This window comes from Poecilia latipinna, unplaced genomic scaffold, assembly GCF_001443285.1.
Source record: "Poecilia latipinna isolate Pla-1442-1.1 unplaced genomic scaffold, P_latipinna-1.0 Scaffold46, whole genome shotgun sequence".
Lineage (NCBI taxonomy): Eukaryota > Metazoa > Chordata > Actinopteri > Cyprinodontiformes > Poeciliidae > Poecilia > Poecilia latipinna.
In genome coordinates, this window is record NW_015112662.1 from 96,037 (window position 1) to 122,399 (window position 26,363).

Sequence of the window (26,363 nt, forward strand, 5' to 3'; positions counted from 1 at the left end):
CAAACAAACAAACAAACAAACAAAAAAAATAATAATAAATAAAAAAATAATCCTGGTAAAAGCTCACACCGGACCCCGCAGGGTAAAACACTCAGAGTTCAGTTGATCTGTTTGGATCAGACAGATCCAACTGACTGATGAATTAGCGCAGATTTTTCTGCAGATGTGAACCAGGAGGAAGTGCGTTCAGACCCCAGCGGGTGAAGTGATGCTAATTTAAGTGAAGTCGCTTAATTTAATTTATTAAATTATTGGGGTGGTTTTTGTCACTACGAGAAAAATGTAGATGCATTTATCTGCTTAATTTGTGATGGGATCAGGATTCACGGTGAATATTAACTAAATCGCATAAAATGCGACTAAATAGTCGATGTTAATATGATTGTAATTTCACGGATAAAAATAGTACATGACCGATTTTTTTTTTATGTTGTCGGTCAAGATAACGGATAACAAAAAAAAAAGACTAGCGCCACCTGCCGCCCTGACACCAACTCACACATCTTCATTCACAGTCTTACTTGTAAATCGATTTTTCTTTTCTTGGATGTTTTGATGTTAGCTTGTCGATGTCTCAGTTTTATTCGATGGGAAAAGCAGCTTGAGGTGACTCTGCTGCTCTCTAGTGGCGAGAAGCCGTAATGTTGGCTGGTAACAATCGGAATGCATTGTGGGAGATGTAGTTTGTAGTCAATTCGTGCTCAAAACCTGTTTTAAGTCAATCATTGGCCTATAAAATGCTGGGGTGGGCCACATAAAATGACATGGCGGGCCACATGTGGCCCGCGGGCCTTGAGTTTGACACATGTGATCTAGATCTAAAGTCCTGTTGCAATGCTGTAAAATACAGATATAAATCATCAAGATTATGTTCAACCTGCTTATTTGATTAAATAAGTTAATTCTAAGTTAATAGGTTTCCTGTTTTAAAAGTTCAAACTTTATTTCTCCCAAGCAGATATGAGAACCAGATTGTCAAATGGCTTTTCATGAGACTCGCTGTGGAGATTCTGAAGCATCCATCCATCCATCCCTCCCTCCCTCCCTCCATCCATCCATCCATCCATCCATCTTTTATCTCATCATTTTCCCCTGATGATTTTGTGATGTTTATAATTTTCAGTATTAACGTCCTACAATATACAGTAAATGTCCTCACTGTTCTCAACAGTGGATTTTAGATGTGGAAATATTGTTGACATATTTTAAACCAAAACCTCTTACATAGTCTGATGTTGAAAAGTTTTAAATTTGCACAAAAAATGAAAATTTTCCATGATTAATAATATTTATAAAAATGAAACTAGAACATTTTTTGACATTATAAAGTAAGAAAGCTTTAAATAAACACCCAGATGTAAATTTCATACATTTACCACCTTGATCTTAGAGGAGTTATGGCATTTTTATTTTTTGTCACAAACACATGACTTTATATATAAAGTCAACTTTGCCGATTTTTCTGACAAATTAAAGTTTTTTTTTCTTTTTTTACAAATTTCTGACTTTACAATGTCAAAAAATGTTTGTTGAGGTCAAAAAACATGAGTATGTTTTGCTAAAATGACCCCTTTAATAAGGGAAAAATATATTTTTTATTGCAAATCTCCAACTTTTTGCACCACAGAATATCCACGTTTCTTTGGAAACAGGTGAAATTGATCTCAAAATTTCTGGCAGAGATTTAATCCTCTGTGGGTCCAATTTTTTTATATTTTATGTACAAAGTACCTAATATACCATTCTGTAAAAGTAACATACATTTTTTAACTTATTACAAATGTAGGACAATAAAATAGAAAAGAATGAGCAAAACAAACTCAGGTGCTGGTTGGATTTTACATCTATGCTAAAGGTTTGTTGCTGTTCTTTAAGTTTTTTAACTAAATGATAAACTTATAACAAATGATATGTTGGAGTTGTTCCTAGTTAAAGACCAAACTGCCCAAAACATCCCACATGTGACCGGCCCAATTAGCAGCTCTGGACAGCGTCATAAACTCACAGTGACGTTTGCTGGCAAATAACATACTTCATTTTGCATCCACTTGAGTCAGCTCAGCACAAAAAGCTCACCGTCACTGAGCAAACAAGTCATTTGTCCATTAGCAAGGGAGGAAAAGAGCCAACAAACAAAACACATGAGCCTCTGTAAATCCATTATCAACAACACTGCTTTATGGGCTCTTAAATAGATGTCATACACCGTTTGTAGCAAAGCTGCAGAGACGGCCGTCAGCGTGTTGAATGTGAGGTGGGAACAGATTTAGAAGATTTAGGGTAATGGAATAATCACTGTGAAGAAGCACAGCACAGCAGAGTCAGGCACCACCACTTGTGGCGACCTTGAATTTCATCAATATCATCAGCTGGGTCTGTTTTTACCAAACAACGGAAAAACACTCAGAGCTTGGAGCCTTGCAGATAATCTCAAGGCGAACAAATTTGAGCCATGATTGCGATGGATTGATTTCATAACGCAGCAAAATAAAGACAATTTCGACAAAGATCAATACAACAACAAGGAGGAGAGCAAAAAGTCTCAAATCTTATTCTTATCTTGGAGAGATACTGTAACCTTTGAAATAATTTTCCAGCAATAAGAGAGGAGCTGTGATATGTTTCACACTTAATTGATTTGTTATCTGTTGCGTGCACATGTTTATAGAGTATATGACTTTTTGTTTGTGTGGGATTTCTCTGATGCGTTTGGTTGCTGTGCAGGCAGCCGGGCTGTGCCGCCCCGGAGGCGAGAGGAGACGCGGTGGTGGAGTAAACATCGGTGGTCAGGGAGGCGAAGAGGTCAGAGGATCAGTTTGTCTTCATCAACAAACTCTGTGCTGGAGTAAACTCAGGTTTAACAATCACAGGGCAGAAAATGGCCTAAAAACATGCTGACACACACAGACATGCTGGATCACCGTTCTCATGTTTCACTGTTTCAGCTTCTTTTCTTCTTCTTCTCTCATAATCAGTCTTCCATGTAGTTTGAGTTTCTCCGCGTCTCGCTCACCATCTCTGAGTGGGATTTGTGATCTAAGATCAGTACAGCTGTAATGCCCTTCTCACCGTCTGACAGGTGATATAGTCTGCCCTTTGGGCTCCAGCTGGAATGGCTGCTGATCAATACCCACACTGAGCCTGTCAACATTCACACACACACCCTAACACACTCAGAGCTTCACGTGCAAAACCGCCAGCAAAGTCTTTTGGAGCTGGTTGAGACTTTCCAGAACCCAACCCGGTGGATGTTTGCAACACTAACAGTGGCTAGCATAGGCTAACGGCTAGCATAGGCTAGAAGCGGCTAACGGCTGACAGTGGCTAACAGTGCTAGCGGAATCAGAAAGTATGAGATGGTTTAGGTCAAAGTAAAGACACAAAATCTTTCACAACAATCTTACAAACCAAATTGGAAATTTTATCAGTAATTGTTTGGGCCATTGATCCAAGGCCTCTGTCCCTGATCCTGTACTGCAGGAGGTCATATTTTATTATTATTTTTTTTATTATGGTAGAGTTGCAAAAACAATCAAAATTTGTTTAGAATCTATACTGATAATATTTATGTCAAAACTGATATAATTTCTCTCATTCAGATTTGCTCAGATCAAAATAAACTGCTGCTGCACATTTTAGGGTGTCCTGTACTGACACCAGCAAAGTCCTTTGGTCCGGACCAAAGCCAGACTTTTTTTCAGAGCTTTTTTTGTAAGCAGACACAATTCAAAACAGTCAGGAAACTCCTGGACGACATAAACTAACACTATCTGTAGAAATATTAGCTTCACAGACATGGACGGTCACAGGTTTGAGTTTTCCCGTTGTGCTTCCCATAACAGCAGTAAATAGCAGTAAAACATCCTGAGTGAACTTAGTGCACAGGTGGTTTCCATCACCAGGCTGGAAGTCTCTGAACTCCTCCTGTTTCATCACCAATGTTTTCTGAAGCAGTCTGGATGACAGGATGCTGGATTCTACACACCTGTAGCCTCTGACGGGACTGAAACACCTACATGTCATGATATGATGAATGACATTCAGGGATGTAATTTAATAACATTTGCAGTCCAGGCAGAAGAAAAACTTTTCTGTCATTTAAATGTGCTTTATTAAAAAGCTTGCAAAGCAAGACAATTGTTCAGAAATACTTTCAAATAAAGTAAAACCTATTTGTATTCATACTCATTTGCATTAATATTCATTTAGAAGACAAATTCATCACATTGCCTTGCAGCATAAAACCATTTGTAAAACTCAACACAAAAAGACTGGATGCACACAGTAATACATAAGTTTGCTGAATAATGTCACATTATTTATTTTGACAGTAAAATATGTTGCAGGGAAACCAATTTCATGTCAAATGGAGTCGCAGTGCGAAGCAGCTCAATAGCATCGCTCTCACATAAACTCTCTTTTCCAGACAACTGATGTGAATTGACCTATGCAAATAAACCGTGTCCAAGCGGAGTCTGCATTGCCGTGTCTCCAGCGCGCGTTGCGTCACTGCTCCTCGCCACATAAATAAAAATGAGATGTATAAATAATGCAATGGCAGATTTGACAGTCAGAATTACTCTGACACCTCTGCACTCAACTTGTCAGTTGCTTCCTTCTCTCTCAAGCAGGTTGTAATTTACTGGCTCTCAGTGCCATCACAGAATGAATCAATGGCCAATTAAAGGGATCCATGCAATGTCTCCAGTGCCCTCCGGCGAAGGGCCAGTGGTTAGTTGGGAAAATAAATATGTAAATGCCCCACTAACAGAAAAGCATTAGCGAGTTTTTCCCAGCAATGAAAAGGAGCAAAGCATTACGACTTGTTCTTAACCTGAGCAGCAAACTACATAAACCCATTCCCACCACGAAAGAAAAATGAAAACCGTCAGAATTTTACATTTTAAAGTCAAAATGACCAGAAAACTCATACTTATGACTTTTATTCTTTGAAATAGAGATTTAAACTCAAATTTATTACTTTTATCCTCATAATTATGAATCTAAAACTCAGAATTATGACTTTAAGACTCAAAACCATGACTTCTTGATGGACTTTCATTATTTCTTGCACGGCTGAAATAGGCCTCCATATCAAACCCACCAGCAGCCATGAGAAGCTTTAAACACCAGGATGGGACAAGCTGATGTTCCCCAACATGGATGAATTACCCACCGAGTCCAAAGTAAACCATATAATCACATGAATACTATATTTAATAATTACAGGATGGGTGTCAAGTAATGTATACTGCAGTGAATAGAAACCTTTTAAAATGCCTGTTATTGTTTCTGCTTAATTGCACATTTAATCATGCTGAACGCCGTCGAGCCTTTCAGTCTCCTTTGTTTCCACATTTTCTTCTGTGACATGGAAACCGTATTGATCCTGCCCTGCTCCAGCCTGATTAGAGAGGTGTGGACAAGGACAAAACATCTCCGACACCAAAAAGGGGGAAAAAGAAGAAAAGCTAAAACTACACTAAAGATGTCAAAGAAAAAAGAACAAGCACGATGTTTTCCCTGCAGACCGACAAGGAGATTATGCAAGACCTGGCTTATCTCTGTTAGGACAGCAAAAGAGAAGTCCTTCTATTTAAAACAGAAAAAGGCCAATGTCTAAAAGCTTGGGTTAAACTTAGAATTAAATCAAACAGGAATCAACAATTAAATCTCTGAATGACAAGAAAGGCAGAAAAACTGGTGAAAGACTGAAATCTGAGTTTTATGTTCAGTGTTTCCTGATTGGTTATTGGCTGGTCAAAAAAATAAATATTTTTCCAAAATAAAATACAATAAAAGTCATAGCAGAAAAAGTATAATGTAAAATGTATTACAGCGAAGTTGCTGCTTTATCCTTTTTGCCTAAAAAAGACATTTTTCCAGTTAATTTTTTTAAAAATCCCACAGCATGATGGGATCTATTTATACCTCAAGCTAAGCACCATTTTTCTTTTCTTTTCTTAAGAAGCTAAAACTGCTGAAATGTTCAACTCTGTTCAGTTTGTCTTTGTGAAAAGCCAGTTTACCTGCAGAGCTGGTTGACCCAGACTCATTTCTCTCTCACACAGTGTGACAACACCTTTTATAAATGACAATCATTTAAAGGCTCTCCTATTTGTATAAAGCTACCAATTTAACACATCAAATTAAAGATTTTTCTTTCAAACATTATGAAAAAACAACAAAAACAACCTTGAAATGGATCACTTCTACTTCTGATGTTTACAAAAAATGGGGAAGCATGACATTTTGTTCTACAAAGAACTAAATACTACCCAGATAGCACATGATGTTAAATCAACGTTGAAAAATAGTTAGAATCGTTGATTTTTGGTTGAAGTCGACAAATGACGGNTTAAGGCATTAAGACCTGTGTTGCAGGAATAGGTAGTAACCTAGGTTGCTTCTAATGACTATCCAATCCATTTTTCACCCAAAACAAGCAATGCGTCCACATTTTCAAGGTCATGCTGGTTCCAAATGCTGGTCTGTTCAACAACCTGATCTCAAAGCCTGGTCATAGAAAGGAGGATGTCTTGAACCTAAAACCTGTGCACCGAAGGAGTTTGCAACCAGATATAGAGTGGTGATGATAAAAGTCAGCTCCTTCTAAATCCGAGGCCATGAGTCACAACCAGAAAACAGGGTGGACTGCTCCCTCTAACTTGGAGTGGGTCGGACTTTGCCTCAGAGTAAGGAGTTCGTGTCTCAGTGTCATGTTCACAAATGATAATATGACGAAGCAGGAGATGGACAGATTGAGGTCTTCTCTGCATTGGTGTGGGTGTTGGTGTGAGCTGTTGTGGTGAGGAAAGAGCTGAGTGAAAAGACTCTCGACTTTCTGGTACATCTTTACTTACAACCCTCTCCTATGGACGTAAGATGTAGATCATTGGTGAAAGACTAAGATTCCGGATAAAAGTTTCTGACAAAGGCTTCGTTTCTTGGTTGGGTGAGTCCTTCGACATTTGGGTACCTTGTGGTCGAGGTCCTCCTTGTTAAAACAAGTCAGTTGGGGTGGTTTGGGAACTTGCTTGCCTCCTGAACGTTTGTGTCGAGGTTTTCAAGGCATATCCTACTGGAAGGAGACCCTAGAAAGGCTCTGAATCTACTAGAGGAAGCTGTTCACATGGGAAAGGCTTGGAATGAGACTTAAAGTGTCAGTAGGAATTGGAATGTCTAGGTTTTTCCCTCACGGACCAATTATCCACACCAGGTCAGAGGTCATACGGATGGGGGTTCTCAGGTACCACAGCACCACCAGGATATCTTTTGTATCATTGCTGTTTGATTATTTTGCATCCTGACTTCACAACACCTTCACTGAAAGTTAACTTAAGGCAACAATGAATTACCTTTCAGGAAGTTCAGATATTTTTGAGTCCTGTTGAAAATACTGACCAGTTAATATGTTACCTTTAACTTTCCTAGCATTTTTATTTTATATCAGTTCATCTGATTTAAGGTAGCAGCTTTATTCAGTTGCAAGACAACACTCGGATGGATGTCGGTCAAGCTTTGCTTAGTTTTATAGTAGGAACGGCATAAAATCAAAGCAATAAGTTGCTCCTTCAATTTCTGTTTTATCGTTCTAATTGTCTTTACTGGTCAGAAGAAGAGAATTTGGTTTTCCTAGTGTTGAGGTGAAGCAGTCCTTGTTATAATCTCAGTTCTGGGGCTGCTTTGTTCTCTGCAGCCTCTGATGCGTTCCTCTGACTTCCCACAGGCTAATTGGCACTAATTCGATCTGAAACGCCAGATAGCTTCACCCTGGTCCTCAGCACTGATAGGCATTCTCCAGGGAATGCTTATCCGTGCAGTGCGCTTCCTGAGTGTGTGCTCAGGGAACGAGGGTGAGTGCTGTGGTGGAGGCGGGATGCAGAACTCTTTGTTTGTTTGCATCTGAATCCTGATTTAATGCGCGTCTGCTCACAAATGTCACTTTTTGCCGTGCGAGTTGCCTGGCAGGGATGTCGAGGTTGAGTGAGCACACTAATTTGATGAGAAGCCCCATTGTTGTTAAACTGATGCAGATTGGCTTTCTTTGTCACCGGCTGATAGGAATTTAAAACCAGCTTATGTAAGGCTAATATTCGGAAATAATTAATCCCATTAAGTGAACCGCTAATGCCTGGAAAATGTATTTTTGCGAGAGCTATTTCCTCATTGCTGTTCCTTCTCGGTGTTGAGTTTCAGACTCGGAGGCTGCATCTGCCTGTCAGGTGAAATGTTGTATCCGGGACATAAAACAACTCCTATTGTACATGCTCCACTTTGATTTGTAGTCATGACAACATCAGTGACTGAAAACCCAGGAGATTTGTTTTGTCAATTTCAAATTGAACGACTTAATCTCAATTTAACCTTAAAATAGTTTAGCATTTTGGTAACTCTGACCCTAAACAAAGGGGTTCATGGTTAATACACCAACTGATTTCAAAGTTGCTGATCTTATTTAGATACAAGCAAATGTTGAACCTGTATTAGTGGCAACAAAAAGGTTGTTGTTTTTTTCAGGTAAAAAGGATGCTTTCATTTTCTTCTTTAACTTTTCTTTTACCAGGATAAAAATCTATTTTAAGGGAATCCTGGCCAAGAGGCAGCATCGAAACACCAAGAAAAATAAAAAATTTTGAACTCTTTGATTTTGACCTGCTCAACAATGAATTAAGCACATAATCATGAAACACAATAGCCATAACAAACAAATTTCACTGCACAGAAATAGAGTTTATGACATGATAACACACATAAAGCTAAATCCAGCTCCTCTCACAGGCTGCAAACAACTGCTGTCTTGCCAGAAACTGAAGCAGTGTCATGCTGGAAATGCAGCATCACACTTTGACCTTTACATTACTGGAGGTGGTGTGTTTTTGTTGGACACTGCTAATGCAAAGGTGGAATAAAGGTCAGATTTTTTAAGTTGAAGCCCTGATCTGACATGGTCTGTGCTCTTTGCATCAAGTGTTCAGCTGTGTTTTTGTCCTACGATGAGTCAGAGAAATAAAGGATAATTTTATTTAAAAAAAACTACACTGTCTTGAAAAGGTTTATACTCCTTTTTTCGCAGTTCTTTTGCATTATTACCATATGTTTTAGTCTGTAAAACCAAAATAAAGTAAGGAGCCACCAACTGCCCCATGTACGACGCCATATTTGATATAAAAAGTGAATGCATTTCTGTCAATAATCTCAGAAATTTCTAGAAAAAAACAAGGAAACTTCTGAAGTCCAAAAATCAAAAATGTGCAAGAACATAAATCAAATTTTGAGATTCATCTTAGAAACTTGCAGGGGTTTGTCTCAGAAACTTCTAGGTTTTTTTCTAGAAAATTTCTCAAAATTTCTGAGTTGTTTCTAGAAAGTTTTCAACTTTTGGAGCTCAAGAATTTCCAGGTTTTTTTGTTTGGAAATTTTTGAGCTCCAAAAGTTAAAAATTTGCAAGAATAAAACATAGACATTTTCTCAAGAAAACTTGGACATTTCTGAGATTCAGCTCAACATTTCTGAAATGTTTTTTTGGAAAACATTTACTCCTCCCTTTTCTCTTTTATCTATAGTGGCTCTAATATGATGCTGTAGCCGCCATGTTACCTAATTTAATAGAGTCCACTCATATGACGTTTAATTTAACTATGATTATATTTGTTCTGTGAAGGTCTCAGTGATGTACTAATTTCTTGTGAAATCTGTTTTTTTTGTTTTTGTTTTTTGGTAATCTGGAAACAAATGTAGATTTTTTTTGTTGCATTTTCTGTAAATATTGACATTTCGACTGAAGAAATGTATCCATTTTCAAACAAAATTGCAGAATTGCTCAGTCAAACAAAAACATAGAGAAAATGCAGTGACCTCTGCGGGGTCGCAGGCCTTTCAAGGAACACATCTCTGCTGTCATTTCTTGGTGGCGTGCAAATTCTCGCCTCTTCTTGTCTCCTGCTCTCCTTTTCTCTGGGAGTGTGTGTGATAGTGATGGATGCTGCTTCATGAATCATTAAGCACATTTCTCCTCCACGCTGGAGTGTGATTTGGCTAAATGATTGTGGATGATAAGAGCTTTTCCAGCCTATCTTTATTGTTTAGCAAGTAGAGCTTCGACAATTGACGGTCAGGATCATAGGGCGGAGAAAGCAGACGGCTTTTTACATCAATGTTCCTCCGTCTGTTATTCTTTCATGACTCCCTGTCTATTTATCAATGGGTAGTTCTATATTTTTCTCTGCATGGATTTCATTCAATCAAAAATGTGCGGGGTTTTTTTTTTTTAAGCTTTCTGGTTTATTTTGTCTCAAAGAGATCTGGGGAACCATAACTGTATATTACCTAATTTCTTATAATCATTCCACAGTTTTATAGTTGGCAGAAAATGTCCCCAGATTAAATATCAGTAAGGTTTTCTTTATAAGTCTGCAAATGTTTTTTTCTTAAGATTTAGTTGTTTCTTTTTTCCAGTTTTGTATTAAAATAAAAACCCGTTTTCAGTCCCTTTCTACTCTGATACGCTGAAATAAAATCCAGCCGGCAGAAGTAAACCAAATTCATAGAGTTGGCTTACATGTAGTTTAATCTCAGTATAAACAAAGAGAACATCAGGAACAACCGCCATGCTCACTCTTAATAAAATACGTGGAAGTTTGCGGTCCTTTCAAAACCTGAAATAGTTTGGTTTATGAATTCTTTTGAGAGACACAATCAGACATTTCGCTGCGAAATTTCAAAGTTACACCAGTGATACCAAGAGACACCAATTCCGACGTATTTTTGATTCTCTAAAAATCTCAAAGTGTTGTCACGCAGCTTCACAGCAAAAAAGTGAGAGCGTTGCAAAATTGAGCCATTTGGTGAGCTCGCTCTTTATCAGCCTGATAATACGCTTCTGAATCCCGCGTGAATAATTCAAGAGGCAAGCCACAAATAGATCAGGTGTAGTAGTGACAGCTGTGAGGCTTTGATCCTTTTCTGAAGAATAAATGCCAGCAAGTACGCCCGGTTGTTTCATCCTGCAGCACACACTGTCGAGTGGAGGTCACCTCCTTAGAATAGGTGGGTTTTATTTTTAACACGTAAAAGGGTGCTGTGAGCTTAGCAACCGCATCATCATAACATATTTTTGTCAGTGAGTGTTTTTTTTTTTTTTTAAGATTTGTCTTCTAGATGGATTAAAATACTGGGTTTTCTGACTTAAAAAGTTTGAGCATCATGAAGTGTTAGGTCTGATAATAAATAGATAAACAGGGATTCGGGTCAGGTGTTTTAAAATGTGCTCTTATGTTCTGAACTCCCAAACTGAGAGATTATACATGACCTCCAACTCCGTCACATTGAGCACAGGAGCACCTCAAGGCCGTGTGCTCAGTCCACTGCAGTTTGTACCGCTAACAAACGGCAATTTGCAAATGATGCCACAATAGCGAGACTCATTCATAATATTTACAAACCAATATATAGTGGAGATGTCAAACAATTAAACAACAACATGGTGGACCAAACTATAAAAACAAACAAGAAGAATGAATATCATTAAGTCAATCTGGAGTACAACTTTGTGTCAACTAGTTGAAGGATGAATAAACTTTCACGGCAATTGGGCTCTGTTGGACTCCACATTATGGTTACATTATGAATTAATGTGTTCAATATGTTTCAATGTTATTGAAGTGATGGCAAATGTAGCCAATGCTACTGGTTGGCTTTTTTTTTTCCTTTGCTTTATTTCAACAGAAGATTAAATTTGGTACTTACTAATAAAAAATATGTCATTTATAGTAATTTAGAAAAGTTTCCCCAAATGTAGAGACTTTGTTGGAGAAAGTTTAGAGCTCAGTCTCAGTTCTTGGGTGTTTGAGTTTTTAACTTGATTTTTTTTTTTTTTTTGCGTTGGGTTATTTATGTTTCATAGTTTTTGCTATGTTAGTTCTTCCTCTAAGCTTATTCTGGAGTTGACCCTTTCTGTATAGCTTCTCTAGGTTATTCCTGTCAGATTATTAGTTTTCTCTTTCTGTTTACTTTGGTTAGCATTGACACATTTTGTGTAGAGATTCCTTGCTCAACAACTTTAATTATGCTGGTTTAAGTCTAGTTTCATAGTTTATTCTTGAGCCTCGATTGGTTTTATGTTCCCTTTATGCGACTCCTGTCATGTTATTTTGGTTTTTGTCTTTAATCTTCATCCTCACCTGCTATTTAGTAGGTGTTGCTATGTTATGTTCAGGTTAAAGAGGTGGTCAGACTTGAACTATCTCCTTTTCAGTTCTATGGAGCTTGTAAAGATGGACTTACATTTTCTTTATCGTACCGGGAGTCACGTAAACGTTCTTTTTTTTCCTAGGTGATTGGAATCTTGTTCTTGATTGTTTCAGAACTGAACTACTTCGGTTTGGTGCCAAACGTTAACATAGGGAGGCAAAAATCCAGGACTTCAGCTGCCGTTACTTTTAATTCCCCAAAGACCGTCACATCTGCCTGTTTTCGGTGCCTTAGTGTCTGAACGCTTGCAGTTTTCTAAAGTTCTCAGCGGCGGAGCGGTGGCTGGAGATCGACGTTTTGTCACAACGCATCAGCATCCAGCGCGGAAGACGATCATACCGGGGGCTTTTGTCTGATCTGGCCTTGCCTTTTGTCGCAGCCGCCATCACATACACGCCTCCTCCCCACCCCACACCCGACCCTCGTTGCCACGGCAACAGAGGCTTTCTCATCCTCGCCGCGGCCCCGAAGACGCCGACTAATCCCGACCAGCCGTGGGAATCGGTGGATGGGGTGACAAACGCGGCATGATGAAACCGTCTGGTAGAACGTTTGTGGCACTTCGTCAGACTTCATCTGCATCTTTTGTTGTAAAATCTGCTGATTTTGTTTTGTGACTAAATTGGCCTTTAGGAATGTTGGGGGGAGAGGAATCACCTGGTTTATCACTTCCATAACCTCAAGGACGTGAGTCCACCGAGTCTGGTCAGACTGCCGTTTCGTGTTCGACCCATTTCGGCTAAATTAAGCCCACAAAATCTGGAGCAGAAACTTGACAGAGGAGGAAATATCAAAGCGACGTGTGACAGCTTTATTGCTGAAGGTGTGTGTTGTTTCTAGCAGCTTTCGACTGAAGGGGAGGGCCGCATGAAGGAGCACAGATGGTAATTGCGGGTGTGTGGGTGTCCATGCGGACCCTGTCTCACACACACACACACACACACACACACACACACACACACACACACATACACACACGATGTGAAAGTTTTGACAAGTCTTTAATTTTATTCTCCCCTTTATGCTTTACTCTCCACATAATTGTCTGTTTGTTTATTTAAAATGAAAATTTATTCATGAGTTCAGCAAATCTTAGGAGGGCTGTCTAAGTGCCTGCCAACTAGGCTTTTAATCACAACATTAAAAGGCTTAGATATTAACATGGGTTTTTTTTTTTATACACCAACACAATCAAATGTCTTATCACACTTTAATGAACTGTTGTGTCATGAAAATATCCCTTCACTTTTATGTCCTGTGGTCTTTCTGTTACCTTTGTATTGAAGTTCTCTGATTGTGTGACTGAGTCAAAGCTGTCGTCATCTTTTATGCTGCTTTCCTGCTTCTCCAGCCATTGTAGAGACTTTTTCCCCATCAATTTGACGTGGGAGATTTATTCTGAAATATATAGATATTTCAGAATAAATACTTATATTTATTCTGAATAAATATATAAATATATATATAATATATATATATATATATATATATATGTATATATATATATATATATATATAGATAGATAGATATCTATAAGCGCTGATATTTAATATTATTAAGTTGTAGACTCCCTTGTTGTTGTTTTGTTGTTGTTTTTTCTGTCTTTGTCTCCATTGTTGCTGTTCATTAAGCCTGTTGCAATAAGCAAATAAAAGGCAATTTTTGCTTACAGACCTCATTATCCATTTTATTCATGGTTTCTGTCATGCATGTCTTTTTCATTTCAGTTTTGTCTACTATTTCTGGTTGTTGCGTTTTATTTTGAATATCTACAAATATGGTCCAGATCAAGTAATGGGTGTTTTTTTTTTTTTACAAAGTTGAATTGTATTGGCTTTGGAGATGGTGAACTTGCATTACTACGCCACTATTATTATCAAATTACTTTAAAGTGGTCTCAAAACAACAATGTTATTGTTTATCGCGATAACTTCTGGGACAATTTGTCGTCCAGCAAAGTTTGTTATGGTGACAGGCCTACTGTTTGTCACAAAAACCTTTTTCTTACATCACCAATTTAATTGTACTAATAATAATAATAATGGGACACTCAGGAAAGCTATAAATAAAAGCTTCAAATAAAAAAAAGTCTTTGACCTGTACCAGTTGTCTTTTTAATATTTCAGTTTATACATGAAATGCTGATACCAATCAAACAGAAATAACATGATTCAAAATTATTTTCAGGATTTAAAGTGGCCTAGTCAAAGAGTGCACTTACATCTTATTAAGACGCTGTCGCATGGTCTGAAATATTGAAATCTGACAAGAGAGCAAAACGAAAGGACATTCTTCAAAGAGGATAGATCATTTTTCCCCCCACAACACCAAATCTTACATTTCTTTGTTTCAGACACCAACAGCAGACCTGCAGCATGTCGGGGGGAGTGAGGAGGGTCTCACTTACATTTCACGAGTGATCTCCCATCCAACATTTATGAGCCTTTATGTGGACATTCCCACCTAAACACTGGCCTCCGCTTGTCAACAGTTTGTCTGGGCTGCTGGCAATGAGCTAAAATATTGATGGGCACATGAGCAGATGAAAGGGAGAGGAGCAAAGCGCCGGTTATATTTAGCACCAGCCTCTGTGGGATCTTCAACAGAGAGTATTTTTGTCTGACTGGAGAAGTTGATCACTGCTTTTGTTGTAGTTTTTTTTTTTTTTTTTGAGTGATGTCGCAATAAGAAGCACTTGCATTGCCGGCTGCCTGCTGCTCGCTTTAATCTTCATCTTAATTTCTGCGCTTCTCACCAGGCGTTATTTAGGGCAGTTTTTTGACAGCAACCGACAACAAGGGATTATTTTTGAATATGTTATATGATGAAAGAGACGGCAAACAGGCTATTTTAGTCAGTTTCTAGACGATCATTTAGAATGTTGCACCTCACCCACAACTCAATCAGTTACATGGCTATAATTATATATGAAAAAAAAAACACAGACATACCCTACTCCTAATATCAGTTCGATTAATAATGATTGTAAGAAAAGTTTCTCTCATTTGAAATGGAAGTAATCTAATATATACCAAATTTGTGAAAAAACTGTATTGCACATTATTAAAATGGTTTTCATTGTTAGCCATTGGTACACCTTTATATTCAGCCCCTTTTATTCTGATGTCTCAAACTGAAATTTAGGTTGCATTCACACCAACCTTGTTTAATCCGTTTTAATCAAACTCTGGTTTGTTTGCCTGGAAAACCCGTTTTGTATGGTGAGGTGTGAATGCTAAGTCTTATTTCTTTTAAAGAGAACTCTAGAGCTGTTCGAATGCATATGTGAACGCCAAGAGGACCGGAGACCGCTCCGAAACTATAGCGCAGGGCATCCTGGGTAAACCCAATCAAACATGGAGAAATGGCTCATGGTCTTTTAACTACAACCACCACTCCATTTTTGTTTATATTTTGTTAAGAAGGAAGTTGCGCTCATGTCTTCTTCTGAGGTTTTTGTGCCATTTCCTTCAGCAGTTCTTAGTGCAGCGCCCCCACAGGCAAGGAGGGGACCAGGTTCTTCAGTGGGTTTGGATTGTTCGACTCACTGCAGCGTGAAAGCGGACCGCATTGGCTGAAAATAGAACAAATGTTGCAATTTTGGTTCTTCAACCTGTAGCCACATTGCACTTTATAATGGAAGGATCAGCAGCACATATCACCATGTTAGTAAGAAAACAGCTCAGAGCCACTGTTGAATATGTTGCACTGTTAAATCAGTCACACTGTGTAACTGCACAGTGTAATTTAACAAGCCTTTTTATTTATCTGCCAGTAATTATGCATGTTGGAAGCGCAGATGGTACCTGTGTCGGTAAGAGAGAGGAAAGAGGAAACACAGCTGTGGAATAAAAAAGGATTTCATCGTGTCTGTGTAATGGAGAAAGATTTAATACAAAGCCGATGTTATTAAATTTTGTCTGGACATATAAAGTCTGTAGAAGCACAAGCAGCAGACATGCTTCTGTAGAAACTACAGTTCTTTGTTTAGCAGTTCGTTAAGCTGCTGGGACACTGTTTCTTATTTTTCATGTGTGTTGACCAGAATGCTAACAACCTAAACACACGTACTTTCCCACAATTTAAAAAAAACAAGTCAGATACACAGATGATTCCCAGGAGTGACACTACTGACTTCAGCTTTTCGAATATTGCTGACAGTGAAATGAACACAACAGTAAAAAAAACCTTTCTTTTACTCACTGTAATTGGTTGCCCAGTTGAGTCAAACTTCAACCGTCTGGTTGAGCCACTAACCATTCAGTCAGCACATGCAGCTTTTACTGGATTTGAGAGAAACACCCCTATGGAGTCAAGGAGACACCGGCGATGACTTAAGTTATGAAATTGCTTTCCAACAAAGAATGTGAGACAGATGAGGGAGTCTTTCAAATTAGCATAGCAAAAGGCAACAAACAGCATGGTCGCCAATCCTGTGAAAACCTCAGGGTCCTTGATATTCTAAAATTGCTTTTGATATCCTGCAGCTGCAGTTTCTTTGCCTGAAAAAAGATGCTGGTCATGAATGAACTGGAAAGAGACTGGCACCTTTAAGAGCAACTCAGCTGATGAGTCGAGATAAGAAGGGACGACGAGGTTAATCGCAAGTGTGGTTTTAATATCATCTGGTAGAATCACTGTCAAGTGTCTGTGATGGCAGCACTTCAGCTGAAGGCAGAGCCAAGTAGCTTTAAGTGGAGCGTCCTCAAAACGGACGAAAGCAAGCTGCTTTCTTCACAAGAGCAATGCAGTATCAGGATTGCTGTTGGGGAACATGCCTGGTGGGTGTACCTTCCCTCTAGATGGGCACCCCCACCGTCATTGCAGGTACCATTAACTTTAATTTGATTGAATGATGGAACTGGGTCTACCTTTTGATATTTTTGCCAACTCAGTACATTTCTTCATGCTAGATTTTACCCCTTCGATTTGTGTTTCTGTGTTGGTTCTGCCCCATAGTTCGCTCCAAAACACACACAAAAAACACCCTAAAACATTGACATTTAAGGTCACGACGCTAGAATATGAAAAAAACAAGAGGTGTACTTCTTTTTGCAAATTCTAACTTCATATATAACACAATAACAATGGTCAGTGATCCCAGTCATTCAGCCCCGCAACTACAATGTACTTGATGGAGTTCGTAGTCTTCAATATAAAGTACACTTTGGGAATCCACTGGTCGTAACATTTAAGATTTATGTAGTGACACTCCTTCCTAAATCCCTACAAGCTAGCTTGTATCCCTACCTCGCTTGCTAGGGATGCAAGCTATCAGGTGTGAGAGAATCCAATGACTTTTCAAATGAAAACATGGAGATTACAGGAATCACTTATAAGGATGTTAAGATACCTTCTATCTAGACACTAAAGCAAAGATTTTCTGGTCTTCCTTTCCCTAACCTCAAGGATGGAAAAGATGGGAGGTCACTCACAATTTACCATCACAAAATCTCCCAGTAGGACATTTCTCAAAAAAGAAGACATTCCAACTACAGCCAGGGTTCAAAGCAAAAACTTTGAAAGTCTTTATCCGGCCTGGGTAACCGCCGCCCAAGGCCACGTCGGGGTTTTTCTCACAAGGAGACTAATGCCAAATAGAGCAACATAGCTTTCCTTGGATCTTTCCGTTCTGTGTGTAAATGAGTCAACGGTATAGCTGGCAGGGATCCGGGGGTCTTATCCACCGGCCCCGCCCTCCTCTCCCAACCGCTGACTCCACCGACTTAAAGGGACAATGAATTATTCAAATTAGCAAGCCTGAAAAATTTCGATAGGCTATTTTTAGCGATGGCATGTTTGTGCTTGACAAAAGCTGTAGGCTCAGAAGGGTTTTCCCGGGTGTGTTTTGCTGTCATGTCACAGTGCGTAGTGTAATGAGGACTGGGGGAGGAAGAAATGTGTGTGTGGAAAGACGACGACGGCGGCGTGGGGAAACTCCGCTCAGATTTTAGATTAGCAGGAATCGGCTTTCCCGCTCACTTCCATCCTCTGTTATTGTATTTGTCCATATTTTTGGCCCCTCGATTAGCAATTTAATGAAACTCATATATTTTTGTTAATGGGTGCGTGAAAGCAAATCTCCTGTCTTGTTTTGTCATCTGTCATTGCTTGTAGTCCTACAACGGCGGTGACAAATGTGGCAAGTGTGTTTCAGAAGAAAGACAGGGAGTGGGAGGGGAAACCCTTTATATATCCCGAAAAATGGATTGTTCATTTCTCTCTCACCACTTTCTTTTTTTTTTCTCATTTCTCTCTGTTTTCACACTTGAGATTCACCATTTTGAAGGTGCCGTTACCATGGCGGCAGATGATAAAGGGAGAAAAAGAAAAGTGTTTGACAAAAACCAGTTTTTTGTTAGGGGAACCCAGCCGTTCCACGTCTGCGGAATCAATCAACGTCCTCCCCAGAAAGCTGATCTATTTATTTTTCTCGATTTATTTAATGAAAAAAAAAAAAAAATGTCACCCAGCCTTGTCTCTAAAGAACAAGGCAGAGATTAAAATCAATTGCTTGACGGTTTAATTATGCATGTGCTACAGTGGTTTTTAGAAGTGAAACATTGTGATAACTAGCCTGAATGATGTTGATTTAAGCACCATTTTATTTCAGAACGGGGAGAACCGTGTGACGGGATTCCCGTCACGGGAATCACGATACAGATTTCCCGTTCACAGTTTTCCTGCTGCAGGCTGATATCTTGATATCCACACACTGTGTGTGGCTAATGGCCTAGAGTCCAGACAGCACATCTGAAGCTTTAGTTTGAAATACAGTGGATCTGTTACAAGATTTGAAATCTACATATTTTTTGGGGGGGTTTTCGGCCAAAATAACTTGAGTTCACAAGTCAAACCCCAAATTCAGGATTAGCAGTTTGGCTTTTGTCCTGTTGAGATTTTGGCCTCGAAGAATTAGTTACAATAGTGAATCACTGCAAAAACACAAAATCTTACCAAGTGTTTTTGGTCTAGTTTCTAGTGCAAATATCTTAGTACATTTGAAATAAGACAAATCTAACTCCCAAGTAACATTTAAGCAAGATAGAGGAGCTTGTTTGCAGATTATCTCACTTATAACATGGGGGAAATGTCATGTGATAGTACTTATTCATCAATAGTTAGGAATTACTGGTTTAAAGAGAAATGCAACGGGACTTTACGCTCCTGTTTTTGTGTGTTTTGTTAAAATCTCAACTGGCTTGTGACCTCAGGTTGCCGTAACCCATAAACCGTATGCTGCCGGATCAACTTGTCTCGACTTTACGAACCTGAATTCATTTTGTTTCTCTCAAAGCGTGAAGTCGGGGCGTCGCAGGGGATGAAAAGAGATGGGGAAGATCCTCTTGTCGTCTTGTTAGTGATTAGCGTCGTACCCCGGCGTGCTGTCGGTATCCCGGCTTGTAGTCACGCCAAGAAGGGGAGGGGAGCACTTTGAAGAGAATCAACACCACCGAGTGACAGGCACAGATCAGACGATGGAGGGATGTTTCTGCTTGGGGGGTCCGAACCTCAAGCTGGAGTTCAGCTCCGTGTGAAAAATCCAGAAACTGGGAGAGAGGAAGGCTGTGATTGGGGGAATCCGTATCCTCCGACTGCTGAAATACATTGACATATTTTCATTTGATGGTCAATTTGGCAAACTTACTAAGCACTATAAAGGCTCCCTTTGAATGGAGAGCCAATGGGCCCTTGTACATACATTAGTCAGGTCTATTTTCTGACATGTGTTAGCCAGAAACGGACAAACTGGGTGTTCAAATTTGAACGATGAATCCTAAAGCTCATCTGAAGGCACCTAGGTCTCAAACGAAACTGGTCTCAAAACTTTTGTGCTACGTTTGTGCAGCAAAAGTTTTTGTTTGTGCTGCTTAGGCTTTGAAGATATGAATAAAAGTTTAAAGGTCAAAAGGTCAACCAGTCCCCCCACTTTTATAGAGTCAAGCAAATTTGGGGTCAACAATTTGTTTGTGCTGCTATCATTTTAAAGATATCAAGAAATGTTTCCAAATTTGTTTGTTCTATTTATTTGCTTATTTTGGAAATGCAAACCTCAGAAGGTTGGTAGCCTCAGATGACCTCTGGAAACATTTCTATTATTATCTTTAAAATGACACCAGCACAAGCATTTTAGACCAGTTTCTTTAGATTTGAAGGTTTGTGGGGCCAACTTCCTGACATAATGTACAGAAAAACCCTGTGTGTCATAAACATAGCGCTCTGTTTTGAAGGTTGTTTTTCTTAATGACTTGTGTTTCAGCTGCTCTCTGCTGTAATCAACTCCCACATCCTAGATTTAGCTGGCAACACAGTCATTTTCACTGCACTTTAAATCATTTTCAAGAGTGGGACAAAAAAAAAAAACACTATGCTGGGTCAAGTTCACCATAGCAACCTTCTGCATTAGCTCTTTCTAGAGTTTGTCGGTATCTTTAAGGTCTGCTTTGCTTGCTGTCGTCACATCAGAGGACCAAGCTAGCGCGACAGCGGCTTGTTTTCTCCGGCCGCAAACAGACCACAACCTTCCATTCTCGGTGTCAAACAGATGGTGGCGATCCCAAGGAGCAGAGGCCAACGGACGTTCTGATTGGTCGACATGTGGGCAGAGAGAGGGATGGAGGTTGCCTATTATCTGTGTGTTTATTTGTGCAGTGGATGCCAGCCAAAGTGGGCCCATCTAATGTGTTTCCATCATACGGCGTAAAATGTGAACCGTGACGGTGGATCCTATTTTAGAGTCTGGGGGATGGGAAAAAAAAACAAAACAAAGGTTGTATGTTGGGATGCATGAAATACCTACTGGAATTTGAAAGAGAGGTTTTCTTTTTCTGTCGGGTCAGAAACTGTGAAAAGTATTTGCAACAAATTCGGGAGGAAATTAACCGGAAAATGACCCTACAACAGACAGAGCTCCCCAAAAAAAAGGTTTAAATTTATGCATATTTATCTTTCAGAATGGCCTCGTCAAAGTTTGACATTAATCCAACTGAGAGTTTCCACCCATCCAATCTATGCAGAAGCATTCGTTTTCCGTAATCCGGAATTTTACAGTCATTTCTGACCACGTTTGACGTGACGAGATAGGTTTGTTACTTTCAAATAGCTCTTTACTCGCCCTGCCTAGCGGTGTCAACACCCTGCTCCACTGCCACTGAAGCAGCTTGACGTGGCATTTCTCTCCCGCCGAGGTCTGGGAGAGTCCCTGCGTCTGACAGAGACGTCCAGCGGAAAATGAAGCGATTACGACGACGGCGTCTGTGCTTAAAGACTGTGACAGCGATCGCATCCCATCAGCGTTTGAGGTGGTGATTCAATTCCCGACTAAGTCGTCAAGTCAGAACAGAAGGGAGAACACACGGATCATGAAATGAGGCGGTTAAATACTTGATTTATTCGTCTTTTTTCATTTAGCATTTTTGAAAGCTAAGGGTTGTGCTATCTTTAGTTTTTTCCTCCAGTATAATGAATGTGGTTAAAAGTGTTGAGTCTGATAGATCATCTTTAGTTGTTGACATAGAAAAAAAGGCTCCATATAAGGAAACAGAAACAAACACTTCCATTCACACTAAAAGCAGTGACGTACAAAGCCTTACTTGTTGCCCTTGGAGACCAAAAGATGTCATCCCTGTCTGGTTTATGCTGTTGCTTATGTTTAAAATGTCGTTGTAAACCCCAGGATTCCTTAAGAGGAAATGTTTTAATGTCATTTCCACAGGGAAAATGAAAAAGGAAGGTTTACGAGACGGTTGCAAGAGCTGCTGTTCTGTATTCTGGTATAGAGATGGTGGCACTAAAAGACACAGAGATGTCTAAAGTCTCACTGGCTTAAAGGCCTTTCAGTGGCTTTCCAGGAACTGTGACCCCTGCTTTTTTTCTTCTCCTCCCTCTCAACAAATACAAACTCAGCAGTTTGTTCATTTTCCACCTGTGAAAAATAGAAATGGTGTGGAAAATAAAAGCATCACACATTGGATCTCTGGCTTATTTTGAACAATGATGTCCTGCTAAAAGGCAAACCTTAATCTCTTCATCCAGGCTTTCTTTTTATTTAGCTTCAACAGTCTTTCAAGACATCCCACAACATGATGCTGCCACCACCCTGTTTCATGATGGGGATGGTGTGCAGAAACGTCCCGTTGACAGATTTTTCCATCTGTGGCTTCTACTGCTCCTCCACAGTTACTGTGGAAATGTTGGCTGTTTTTCTGGCTAATTCTCACCATCTGTCAGGTCAGGTGGGCGGCCATGTCTCCGTACATTTGCAGTCGTATTATACTTTTTACAATTTGCATAGCAGACAGATTTAGTAGTGCTCTGTGAGACATACATAGAATTTAGTTTTAAGAATTTAATGTATGTCTGGAGTTTACATATATGTAAAATCCAGATATGTGTTGAATGTCTTCAATTTAATACAGACATGTATGAACTTCCATGTCCATTCTAGATTCTATTCTAACCTAGCTGAAACTAGTTTAAGCTAAAACTAGCTTAAATCCTCAGTTTAAGCTAGTTTTTAGTTAGCTTAAACTAAGAGCTAGCTTAGTTTAAGTCGCTTTTGCTAAGTTTGATACTTAGCCAAACCTAGCTTAGATTAGTTTTGTTTACCATAAGTAATAAAGTAGCCTAACATAACTTAGCTGGTTAGCTTAGTTTAAGCTAACCCTGCTTTAAACTTTTCCATAACTTTCTCTCTCTCTGCTGTGTTCTTCTTCTAAAAAAACCCCTATAATACGACAGTTTTCATCAACTGACCTGACAAAAATGAGTTTATCCTCTCCCTTCAGCCTCGCCCAGAATTGTTTTCCTCATTTTTCATTCCTGCAGCACAATACCGTCTCATCCTGGGGTAGCTCTAGTCACAGAACTTCCCTCTGCGGTTTATTAAAGTCATCAATCAATATATCAATCTATCTTTGTGGCTTTCAGTTCAATCAATAGGGAGTTTTTATGATGACAAACCTTTGTGATTTCTCGGGGCACGCATGAAGGTCACCAGTTGTGGCTGTGAAACAGACGTCTGGGCTGTTAGCGGACGCACTGAGTGACAAACCTCCCCGAGCCCGAAATGTGATGAAAAAAGATGGCCTGAAAATGGGGCTCGTCCTCAGGGCTAAATTAGATCTGCAGTTGGAGATGGACCGTCTGTGCAACAGCTGCCCAGCTCTGCCTTCAAAGGGCAATTTGTAGAAGTGGAGGACTTATTTAGCATACGATGTGTGTGTGCGTGCGTGTGTGTGTGTGTGCTGGAAATCAGAATGTCGAGAAGCAGCGTCTCCTGGATAGTGCTCGTGTGTTTTAATGTCTTTCATAAAAAGATTTTTAAACAAAACAAAAACTGTCCATATGTCGGTGAGGCTGGACTCACCCGTCCTTTGGGTTGCCAAAGCAAATGCTACAAAATTGCAGCTCAGCAGTTACCATTAGTCAGCAGCATCCACACAGCGAAGGGGTACGTTTCAACTTTTGTCCACGTAAAACCAAGAATTACTGACCTATCTCCTGAACATGAACCAGGTCTGCTTGGTTTCATGGATGGACAAAAAGTTTGACTTTTCATGACAAAAGGTTTGAAGAAATAGAAATTTTTTCGACATGTAAAAGCATTCCTTAAGCTACGCCACATTTTTTCATGTTATGACTAAAAATATTAGATTTTTTTTTTTTTTTTTATCTTTTGCCCAAGACCAGTGAAGTAAAAAAGTATGGAACAGATTTGTATTACCCCTTCTTCAGGCATTTGTAGAGCCATAGTTGCTACAAATTACAGCAGCAGGGTTTTGGGGGAATGTCTCTACCAGACTGAAATCTTTGCTCTTTCTTCTCTACAAAAGATGAACATAAAATTGTCAAGTCCTGTTTAATCCTGCGGCAATAATCAATTATGAATTAAAATTACCTCGATAATTTATTATTTTTGGTGGTGGTTTTATTTATTTATTTATTTTCAGTTCCAGTGCTTGGTGCTCTTTACGGAATTAAAGTTTACTGGTCTTTGAGAGGGCGACCTTGCATTTCTATGCTATATTATCAATATATTAGTTGAAAATTGTCTCTAATCAACAACATTATCATTTATATAGCAATAATTTTTATGACCATTAGTCTACCTGGAACAGAATGTCAAAACTCCTTATTTGTAGAATCAGCTGAAATGTGTGGGGAAACTTAAACTGCAGAGCACAGAATACACACCTGAAAAGATGCATGTATAATTGTGAAGATACAAACAGTATGTTCAGGAACGCATGCACACAGTTCAAGATAAAGGTGACCCAAATAGTGGCAATGATATTTTGAGACTGCGTGAGTCATACAATCCAAAAAACCAAGCATGAGAGTAAGAGTGTGAAACGACTTCTTCTTGGGCGCTCAGTAGGCAGCAGAGCACAACTATGGATGGGCTGTGGGAGGAAAGTGTAGAAGGAGCACGCTGGGCTGTGCGTGGAAGTCTGCTATTCTGGCTCTTGGAGAACGCCTGTAAACGTTTGCAATGTCTGCCTGAGATTCTTGGAGTACAGCTGCGATTCTGCGACAGACAGACAGGTTACTGTGAAGAAAAGAATCTGCTTGATGTTAAACTTTGATTACTCTTTTTTTAAAACTTTTCAGATGAGTCGGGTTCTCTTCTTTATGTGGTACCGACAGTGTGGAGGTTTTAAACAGCAATGTTTATTACTTTAAACATAGGTGTTTAAAGGAACACATGCATTCTTTATGTATTTATGTGGTTATCAGGCCACTGAACTGTACATATTGCCAATTTATGGCAGTACGTAGTCTAAACTGTAAGACCTTTAAACCAGCTTGTATAACTGCTTTCTACCAGTTTGTTTGCCATTAATAAAGCATTTATAACCACAGAAACAACTTCTTTTATTTACCCTTTGGTTGTTTTTTGCTTCTGTTTCCACCGGCTCTGTCTTTTGTGTTGCTTTTTTACGCTTCCCGATTGTCTTTCGTACCAGCAGCAATTGACACATTCTGATATCTACATTCAAATTTAAATTGTGCACAAAGATGACAAAGCAGTGCTTAAGTTCATAGCTACAGAACCCTAGTCTTCGGTTAAAACTGAGTAGTAGTATACAGCTTGTTATTAATCACTCCATGTCACGTTGAAATAACCTTAAGCTTGATTGATGTGTTTCTTCTCTTTTGCTTTTTTCTCTTTTAGTTCATTGCCTTCGCATCTTTGTTCTTCATCCTGGTCTCCATCACCACCTTCTGCTTGGAGACCCATGAGGCTTTTAACAAAATCATCAACAAGACCGACGCGCGGAACAGCAGCGAGCCGGACCCGGCGCCGCAGTATGAGATTGAAACCGATCCAGCACTCACGTACGTGGAGGGAGTTTGCGTGTTCTGGTTCACCATCGAGTTCCTTGTGCGCGTCACCTTCTGCCCAGTCAAGTTGGAGTTTGTCAAGAGCGTCCTCAACATCATCGACTTTGTGGCCATTCTGCCCTTTTACCTGGAGGTAGGGCTGAGCGGCCTCTCTTCGAAGGCCGCCAAGGACGTCTTGGGTTTTCTCAGGGTGGTGCGTTTCGTCCGGATTCTGCGCATCTTCAAGCTAACGCGTCATTTTGTAGGGCTTAGGGTGCTGGGCCATACATTGCGGGCCAGCACCAATGAATTTCTGCTGCTAATCATCTTCCTGGCTTTGGGAGTTTTGATTTTTGCCACCATGATATATTACGCCGAAAGAATCGGTGCCAAGCCCAACGACCCCACGGCCACCGACCACACCAAGTTCAAGAACATTCCCATTGGCTTCTGGTGGGCTGTGGTGACCATGACTACTTTGGGCTATGGAGATATGTATCCAGAGACCTGGTCAGGCATGGTGGTGGGAGCGTTGTGCGCTTTAGCCGGTGTGCTGACGATAGCCATGCCTGTGCCCGTTATCGTCAATAACTTTGGAATGTACTACTCTTTGGCCATGGCTAAGCAGAAGCTTCCCAAGAAAAGGAAGAAACACATCCCTCAGGCAGTGCAGGGAAGTTCTCCGACGTACTGTAAAGGGGACCTCAACTTGACCTGCAACAGCACTCAAGGTGACTTGTGCCACGTCAAAGGGGGTAGATTACTAGAACGCAACCGTTCAGGT

At 39.8% G+C, this 26,363-nt stretch overlaps 1 protein-coding gene across 10 annotated transcripts in view; it reads left to right on the plus strand.

Annotated features, from left to right (window-relative positions):
* kcnc2 (potassium voltage-gated channel, Shaw-related subfamily, member 2) overlaps positions 1-26,363 on the plus strand; it is an 83,479-nt gene that overhangs the window by 44,490 nt on the left and 12,626 nt on the right. For all 10 annotated transcript variants that reach the window (XM_015049503.1, XM_015049494.1, XM_015049509.1 and 7 more), the window contains one exon: positions 25,431-26,361. In XM_015049503.1, the coding sequence (XP_014904989.1) occupies positions 25,431-26,361 (931 nt within the window). The remainder of the gene's footprint in view (positions 1-25,430; positions 26,362-26,363) is intronic.